Source organism: Quercus lobata, chromosome 2 (assembly GCF_001633185.2).
Source record: "Quercus lobata isolate SW786 chromosome 2, ValleyOak3.0 Primary Assembly, whole genome shotgun sequence".
Lineage (NCBI taxonomy): Eukaryota > Viridiplantae > Streptophyta > Magnoliopsida > Fagales > Fagaceae > Quercus > Quercus lobata.
The window spans coordinates 73,267,014-73,276,198 of NC_044905.1; the positions used below are offsets into that span (position 1 = coordinate 73,267,014).

Genomic DNA, 9,185 nt, shown 5'->3' on the forward strand with positions numbered 1-9,185 from the left:
AACTTAACAATGATTAATTGAACCAATATTAGGATAAAATTCTGTTTTTGATAATCTATTAAGGTTATTTTCTTTGTAAAAATTATAATTTCGGCCGTCCAAAACATATTATCAAATAAACAATTATTAGCAAAATCTAAGAATTAAATTTCTATACATGCATTGTTATAAAATAATAATAATAAAAATAAAATTGCAAAAGTTAAAATTTGTCACCTATCCGATTATTTTTGTTTGGCTAACCCTTGCTTTTCTTTAAATAAATAACATTATAGAGTACTTCTAATACAATTATTAAGAGTACTTTGTCCACCACAAAGGATTAGAAAATAAACAAAAATTAGTAAAGTCTCATAGTTTAACATCTAAATTGAGCACTATAAAAAATCATGCTATGTAACAGAATAAATACCAAATTATCCAAATCATGCTATGTAATAGAATAATATTATATTTTTATATGCTATATTTAATTTTTTAGAACGCAATAGGATAACATTTAACAATCAAAGAGAATAAAAAATTAAAAAAACAACAACAACAATTTAAAAAACAAAACTAAATCACAATTTAAAAAACAAAACTAAATTGCATTAACCCAAAATAGAGTTTTAAAGAATATAAAAAATTATCAACCTAAAGTAGAGATGCAAGAAAAATAAAAAAATCCACCAAAAAATTTAGAGAGAGAGAGAGAGAGAGAGAGAGAGGGAACCCTTATTATTATTATTATTATTATTTTATTTTATTTTTTTTTTGTGAGGGAAAATTATGCATAGAATAGAAGAGATAGTGACAAATTTATAGTAAGAGGGTGTGAATAAAAAGAGACAAAAATAAAAGAAGATGAAGGGAAAGAGGAGGAATGATATTAATGTAGAGGGTAGTGGGGAGATGAAAAAATAAGGGAGGGAGAAAGATTGAAGAAGTAGTGGGGAGATGAAATGGTAAGAGAGAGAAATGTTGGAGAAGTGTAAATATTAAAAAATAAATGTTAAAAACAATTATAAGAAAATTGAAAAAAAAAAAGAAAAAAAAAAGCCCTAAAGCTTGAAAGGCTTCAATGTTTTTTTTTTTTTAATTTTATTTTTACTTTAAGCTGAAAAAGCTCACATAAAACCCTAAAGCAGAACTAAAAAGGTTTTGGATTGGGCTTGATTGTGGAACTAAATAAGTAAAAGGTGGGCTGGATTAATTATTAAGATTTATTATAAGGTGATAGTGGAAGTAAATAAATAAGTAGTGGGCTGAATTTATTATAAGGTGATAGTGAAAATAAATAAATAAGTAGTGGGTTGCATTTATAGGACTGAAAATTGTAAAAACCATTTTAAAATTGTGGGACAAATTATATTTTAAAAAAGAAAAGAAAAAAAAGAATGACATGGTAGCTGATGTGGCGCAACGTGAGAGCAGCAGCATTAAACACTACGCTTCAGCTTTTAGTAATATATAAATATCATGTTTGGGGGAGAAGTAACAACATATTTCTTGGTGCATAATCAAGCTTGGCTTATTCAGTATGCATTTTAGGTAGTCACAGGTTGATTCTACAGTGGGATCGCTGTGTGAACACAGTAAAAGAGGATAAGAATTCCACAACAGAGCTTGTTTAATGATGCACCCATCTCCATAATTGGAGCCAAGAAGAAGAATGAAACTCTGAATGAAGTACTCAGATAATTAGAAATTTAGAGTAATAGAAACCAGATTCTTTTCCACATTTTGGATGATGAATAAAAGGGCCTTTCAACATAAACATATCTATACTGCCAAGCTACCTTTTTAGGGGAAAATAAAATAGAGAAACATTTAAATTGTTACGTACACCTCAACTGTGCCTGCCTTTCGTTTGCTCAAGGGAAGCCATCAATTTTGGTGAATGCTAGCATGAAGAGTCACCATTTCTGATTGCAAATGGTCATCTGCAGCATCAGACAAACTGATCTACCACGTTGAGTACCCGAAAGAAAACAATTCCCTTATTCATAAAAGAGGAAAAAACCCGGGGGGAGGATAGAAATGAAAGAAGGCATACAGGACCATTTTGTACAATATTCACATAGTTCAGACTGCTCACTCTTTACATAAAATTTTCTTCGAGCAAATTGTTATGCTTAGTCAAATTTAGCAGCCATAAACAATAAGTAACTGTTACATGTCAGAGATCTCTTTATCAGCTTTGTTGCAGCCAACTTGTAATATTCCTATCTGGAGCCCCAAAATTTCCTCTGTTATTCAGACTCTTGCATCTTTTGTCCACCTCTTCAGGATGTACTTGGTTGGTATCAGCTTTATGTTCCTATAATCGAGCACTTTTAATGCATGGCTACATAAAACTCCCATAAACTCGAATTTCATACAATTACAGGCAACAGTCTCATCAGTGGAATTAAAAGTAACCGTGTACTCGCGTGGTTGCCCATATATGCTAACTTTGTACTCAAACAATGATTCACTCTCAGTACATTGGTTTACAACAATATTTAAACATGTTTCATATTCTAGCTGGAACAATTCAAAAATTTTTGGTGTATATATATCTCTTGCCTGCTTCAACATAATTACATCCCCCATTAGTCTTGGCATATGTTGGCTCATATCAAAATTAGCTTCCAATTCTTTATAGTGCCATTCATTCACCACCTTCCCAAGATGTTTGAAAAATGGAAGCACATCTGAGTCAGACTTTAGATACTTCTTTAAGGTAGCAGTAAAATTTTCACGCAATAGTGCACCGTATAAGTCAGCACAAAAGTTATGCCTTCCATATACTACAGCCCATTTCTCTCTACATTCAAATATCTCATGCAACCACTCATTTTCCCACAGACCATAAACGTCTAGCATAGCCTTCCATCCATTAATAAAATCCTCATCCTCCTCATGTTCAAAAAAGCAACTGCTTAAATCATTAATGAAAGAACCTGAGCCCACAGACATGTGATTAAGTTGCTTAAGTGCATTTTGGTAAACATGCCATACACACATTCGATGAGGTGTTCCAGGCAATATTAAATCAATTGCTTCAGTGATTGTTGCATCTTCATCTGTGAGGATAGTCTTTGGCTTCTTCCCAGACATTGCTTCTATGAAAGTTCGAAACAGCCATTTGAAAGATTCAACAGTTTCATCGTATAAAAGTGCAGCACCGAAAATCACCATCTGCTTATGATGGTTCATCCCAATGAAAGTTGCAAAAGGTCGGCAATCTCTATATAATCTGCAAGTTGTATCAAAGCAAACCACATCACCAAAATCACTGTAGTCCACCACCATCTTTGCGTCAGCCCAAAATACATTAGCTATTTGATCATCAGCATCAAGTTGGATAGCATAAAAGAAAGAGGGATTCTTTAGTTGTTTGCTTTGAAAATATTGCTGCATCCTTTCCGCTTCTCCTTCTCTCAATTCCCTCATACGACGGGAAGGTAGTTTACTTTTATAATCTATGGGGTCATAACCAATATACTCACAATCTCCAATCATCCTATATTGTAACTCACAGGCTGATTTTGGCTCGATCTTAGAACCATCAACAAAGTTGCCATCAACAGCCTGAGCTACAGCTAGTCTCTTTTGAGATCGTAACATGCGAACTCTACATGCTGCAACAAGCTCATGATTGTGCTTTTCTTCAAAGTGAGTGACACGATATTTACCATCAGGCTGACGAGAAATGACCAGTTGTGCCAAACAGCCAATTCTTGTTTCCTTTCGAGGTCTCTTCACATTCATATCCCGCTTGTCCTTCTGTCTAAAACCTTCTCTAAAACACGTAAACCGTCTAGATGCCACAGCACCATCTATCTTACTTCTATTTACATAATCTTTCCGGACACTAAACCCTACCCGTCCAGCATATGTATTGTAAAATTCATAGGCATGATCCTCTGAGTCAAATCCCATTCCAAGTTTTGGTACCCCATCCATCCCAGAATGACTGGTTGAATCAGCTTCGACCGCTTGAGCAAATTTTAATCTCTTTTGTGAAGGTAACTTATGAGCTGTAGATGGTGTAACAAACTCATGATTGTGCTTTGTCTCAAAATGAGTGACACGAAACTTACCATTAGGCTGACGTGCAATAGTCATATGTGCCAAGCAACCAGTTCTTGTTTCCTGCCGGGATTTCCTCACATTTGAATTATATTTGGTAGGCCGATAACCTTGTCTGTAGCAAGTGTACCTTCTAGAGACAACTGCACCATTTACCCTACTTTTGTTTACAAAATCTTTTCGAATGCTGAAACCTTCCAGAACAGCATATCTACTGTAACACTTATACGCATCATCTTCTGATGCAAACTCCATGCCAACTTTTGGTATCACATATACATCATCCTCACTCTTTACAACTACACTGACCCCTGCAGAGATAGCATTTGGGTTCTGACACTCCTGCTCACCAGCAACGTCCATCTCAAACTTGCTAACGTTGGAAACCCTTGGGGTCTGACAGTCCTCACCATCAATTTCCTCCTGAGTTTTGTCAACAGAAGAAACACTTGGAGTCTCGGAATCATGATCACTGTCAATAACTACCTGACTCTTGTCTACAGAAGAAACAGTTGGACTTTGACTCTCACGCTCACCACCAATAACCACCTGACCCTGTTTAACAAAGGATTCTTTTGGGCTCTGAGATTCCTGCTCTGTATCAATCACCAATGTGGACGATGTTTGACATTCATTTTCAATATCCTTTTCCCGTGGATGACCTGTTATATCAGGCGCACCACTGCCCATCTGACCTTCAGTAGACAAGGGGAAAAAATTATTTGAGACAAGCATACAGCAGCAACTGATGAAGAACAACCTTTTATAGTTTTATAATTCATGTTAACACGCAACTTGAAGTTGCATACTGATGTAAACACATCAAACATTGAGCATGTCCAGCAGATTCAATAACAGAAGGCAACAGGAAAACAATCCTCCCCATCCTCCACACCATTAAGTATAAAAAAACAGAAGGAAGCTGCATAACATTGTTACCAATGCTCAACAACAGAACCTGGTCTTCAACCATGTCCCTCTTCATAGTTGAGCACCAAAATGAGCCTAAAAAAAATCTAAAGCATAGTACAATATCAAAATGAAGATTCTTGAACTCATATTCTCAACAAAAAACTGCCAAACCAACATAGTATTAGTACCAGCCCATCAATGTTCCATACACTTTCTATGTGAACTTCTAACTGATTCCTAGAACAAAATCAACATGGGTACATTCTTTTTGGCGTGAAAATCAATATGTGTATGCATGTCTGAGTCTCTGTCAGCGTTCCTAGTTAGCATGCTTATAGCAAATTCTTCATACTATAATATGAAATTAAACAAACCGTCAATAAAATATAGCATCAAACACAATAGGGAAAAACAAAAAAAGCTATAGCCAATTGGATAAACATTAATGCTCAGCTGGGTTACTCACTAAATAAATTAAATATATTTCAATATCCTATAAAACCAAAATAAAATAAAGAAACAATTTTTTTTCTTCTCTAAAACATATATTAGTAGCTGAAAATAATTCACTTGCAGTACCTGAGAGATGAAGTTGATGGGAATTCGGGGCGACGGCGGCGCAAACTTTATGATGCGGCGGCGGGTTTTTTTCAACGGTCGAGATTTAGTCTGAGTTTGGTGAATGGTTAGATGTGTTGGGTAGGCAGAGGAACCAGAAGAATTGTAGAGAGAAAAGGGGTTTTCTCGGCGGTTCGGTTTGGAGATTTGGGGAAAATAAGAAATGCGAAACTTGGTACTGATCGAACCTCACGTGTGTTGTCGTGGCAGTTTGGTAGTGGTTAGCTACAAATTGCACCTTATGGCACTGTTTGGAGTTGAGACGATACTGTGTTGCGTACATGCCATGAAATCTTTATTGCAATGGGTCCAATGGGTCTGGTCATTACTCATTACTAGGGTTGTAAATGAATTTCGTTTATAAACAGTTCAATTTTTTTTTTTAATTTATTGAGACAGATAAATAGTTCAAATTTGACTCAATAAAGAGCTCGTATACATTTGTTTGTTTTTAAATAAGTCAAGTTTGAGACTTAGTTTTATATTTATTTGATAAAGGAGCTAAATCCAAGCAAAATAAATTATTCATGAATAAGCTCATGAACAATAATGTTTGATAAATAAATAAATAAATAAAAGAAAAAAAAGAAAGAAGAAGTCAAGTCTAGGTTCAATTATGAGATTGGTAATAAGTTTGATAAGAGTTTAAAAAATAAACTCATTTAATTAATTAGGGATTTGGGACTGCTCATCCAAATCAAATGAGCAATAAAAAAAAAAATATATATATATATATATATATATGTGGGGCCCAATAATTCATGGACCAGGCCCATTCGCCCTTAGAGAGTCCAAAGGCCCGAGTCGAGAAGAACTACGGCCCAAGCTCTACAATGCAGAGCACCAAACATTTTTGTGGTGCAGCCGAGGACAACTCAGTCCTCGGCAGATCCAAAACCTCACCAAAAGAAGAAGGATAAAACCGGTATAGGGCCAAGCTTAAAAGAGAATCTAAGAATATCCGGGAAAGCTGCTCTCATTGCCATTCAATGCGCTGCCCCTGACAGAGCTGTACTCTTTAGCTTTATCAAACCATCCCCAACAATTCCGGGATTGGACTGATGGGACAAATGTCAGTTTTTGTAAAGATTGACTCTACACGTGGACGAAGGACAGCGAATGCAAGCTAGTATAAAAGAAGAAAGTAAGTAAATCTGAAGGGGAGTCCCATCCCACCTCCAAAAAAGAAAGACTACATGGGGGAGAACCTCTCAACAACACCGGACTTCATTGAAGAAAGTCCGTCGTTGGATAACCGGGATAAGGCCTCAATGGTCCTCGGATCAACTCCGAGGAGTCCCATCCCATAGGGTGCGACGCCTTAGGGCTTAAATGTTCAAGCCCAACTCCTTTTTTCTACATGAATTCCTCTAAAACCATGACCGGGCATCTCCCCTTGACCAGCGGCTAGCTTTTCAAGCCCACTCTCTACAAATCATATTGTGAGGGATCTTTCATATGCGAGCCCAACATCATTATTGGGCCGCAATGGAATTGTGTCCTTACAATTGGCGCCGTCTGTGGGAAAGCTTGCGCGTTGGCGCAGGTGGCGGTGGAATCAACTCATTGGCAAGCAGAAATTTCTGGGATCTCCTCCGTCTCCGGCGACATATAGTTGTCGCTCCGACGAAAACTTCTGCTAGGGGCTACACCTCGCAGTACTAAGGGCGCGGGCATCTCTAGGGGCTTCCAGCCTCGAGCCAACTTTCCCCGCCCTGGTGTAGGGGCTTATGGTCGAAAAAATAAATCAAGTAAATAAAAAGATCATAAGTTTTGGACAGAACCAAGGCCTTGCATGGTCCTCGGACTCAAGCCTATGGGGAAACCAAGTACATAAAAGATCATAAGTTTTGGACAGAACCAAGGCCTTGCATGGTCCTCGGACTCAAGCCTATGGGGAAACCAAGTACAAAAAAGAAAATCTTATAAGTTTTGGACAGAACCAAGGCCTTGCATGGTCCTTGGACTCAAGCCTATGGGGAAACCAAGTACAAAAAAGAAAATCTTATAAGTTTTGGACAGAACCAAGGCCTTGCATGGTTCTCAGACTCAAGCCTATGGGGAAACCAAGTACATAAAAGATCATAAGTTTTGGACAGAACCAAGGCCTTGCATGGTCCTCGGACTCAAGCCTATGGGGAAACCAAGTACAAAAAAGAAAATCTTATAAGTTTTGGACAGAATCAAGGCCTTGCATGGTCCCCGGACTCAAGCCTATGGGGAAACCAAGTACATAAAAAGATCATAAGTTTTGGACAGAACCAAGGCCTTGCATGGTCCTCGGACTCAAGCCTATGAGGAAACCCAAGTACCATAAAAGTCATAAGTTTTGGACAGAAACCAAGGCCTTTGCATGGTCCTCGGACTCAAGCCTATGGGGAAACCAAGTACATAAAAAGATCGTAAGTTTTGGACAGAACCAAGGCCTTGCATGGTCCTCGGACTCAAGCCTATGGGGAAACCAAGTACATAAAAAGATCATAAGTTTTGGACAGAACCAAGGCCTTGCATGGTCCTCGGACTCAAGCCTATGGGGAAACCAAGTACATAAAAGATCATAAGTTTTGGACAGAACCAAGGCCTTGCATGGTCCTTGGACTCAAGCCTATGGGGAAACCAAGTACAAAAAAGAAAATCTTATAACAAAAAAGAAAATCTTATAAGTTTTGGATAGAACCAAGGCCTTGCATGGTCCTCGGACTCAAGCCTACGGGGAAACCAAGTACAAAAAAGAAAATCTTATAAGTTTTGGACAGAACCAAGGCCTTGCATGGTTCTCGGACTCAAGCCTATGGGGAAACCAAGTACATAAAAGATCATAAGTTTTGGACAGAACCAAGGCCTTGCATGGTCCTCAGACTCAAGCCTATGGGGAAACCAAGTACAAAAAAGAAAATCTTATAAGTTTTGGACAGAACCAAGGCCTTGCATGGTCCCCGGACTCAAGCCTATGGGGAAACCAAGTACATAAAAAGATCATAAGTTTTGGACAGAACCAAGGCCTTGCATGGTCCTCGGACTCAAGCCTATTAGGAAACCAAGTACATAAAAGATCATAAGTTTTGGACAGAACCAAGGCCTTGCATGGTCCTCAGACTCAAGCCCATGGGGAAACCAAGTACAAAAAGAAAATCTTATAAGTTTTGGACAGAACCAAGGCCTTGCATGGTCCCGGACTCAAGCCTATGGGGAAACCAAGTACATAAAAAGATCATAAGTTTTGGACAGAACCAAGGCCTTGCATGGTCCTCGGACTCAAGCCTATGGGGAAACCAAGTACATAAAAGAAAATCTTATAACAAAAAAGAAAATCTTATAAGTTTTGGACAGAACCAAGGCCTTGCATGGTCCTCGGACTCAAGCCTACGGGGAAACCAAGTACAAAAAAGAAAATCTTATAAGTTTTGGACAGAACTAAGGCCTTGCATGGTCCCCGGACTCAAGCCTATGGGGAAACCAAGTACATAAAAAGATCATAAGTTTTGGACAGAATCAAGGCCTTGCATGGTCCTCGGACTCAAGCCTTTGGGGAAACCAAGTACATAAAAGATCATAAGTTTTGGACAGAACCAAGGCCTTGCATGGTCCTCGGACTC

General features: G+C 38.0%; 1 protein-coding gene across 2 annotated transcripts; it reads right to left on the minus strand.

Annotated features, from left to right (window-relative positions):
• Positions 1-1,691: 1,691 nt before the first annotated feature.
• LOC115976529 (protein FAR1-RELATED SEQUENCE 12-like) lies at positions 1,692-5,861 on the minus strand. Of its 2 annotated transcripts, none has more exons than XM_031097855.1 (2): positions 5,551-5,861; positions 1,692-4,749 (listed from the first exon to the last, which is right to left on the minus strand). In XM_031097855.1, exon 2 carries the CDS (start codon positions 4,747-4,749, stop codon positions 2,239-2,241), a length of 2,511 nt encoding a protein of 836 aa, XP_030953715.1. In that variant the 5' UTR covers positions 5,551-5,861; the 3' UTR covers positions 1,692-2,238. The 2 variants fall into 2 exon arrangements, with proteins under 2 accessions (XP_030953715.1, XP_030953714.1); XM_031097854.1 differs by having other exon boundaries at positions 1,692-4,754.
• Between the last annotated feature and the right edge of the window lie 3,324 nt (positions 5,862-9,185).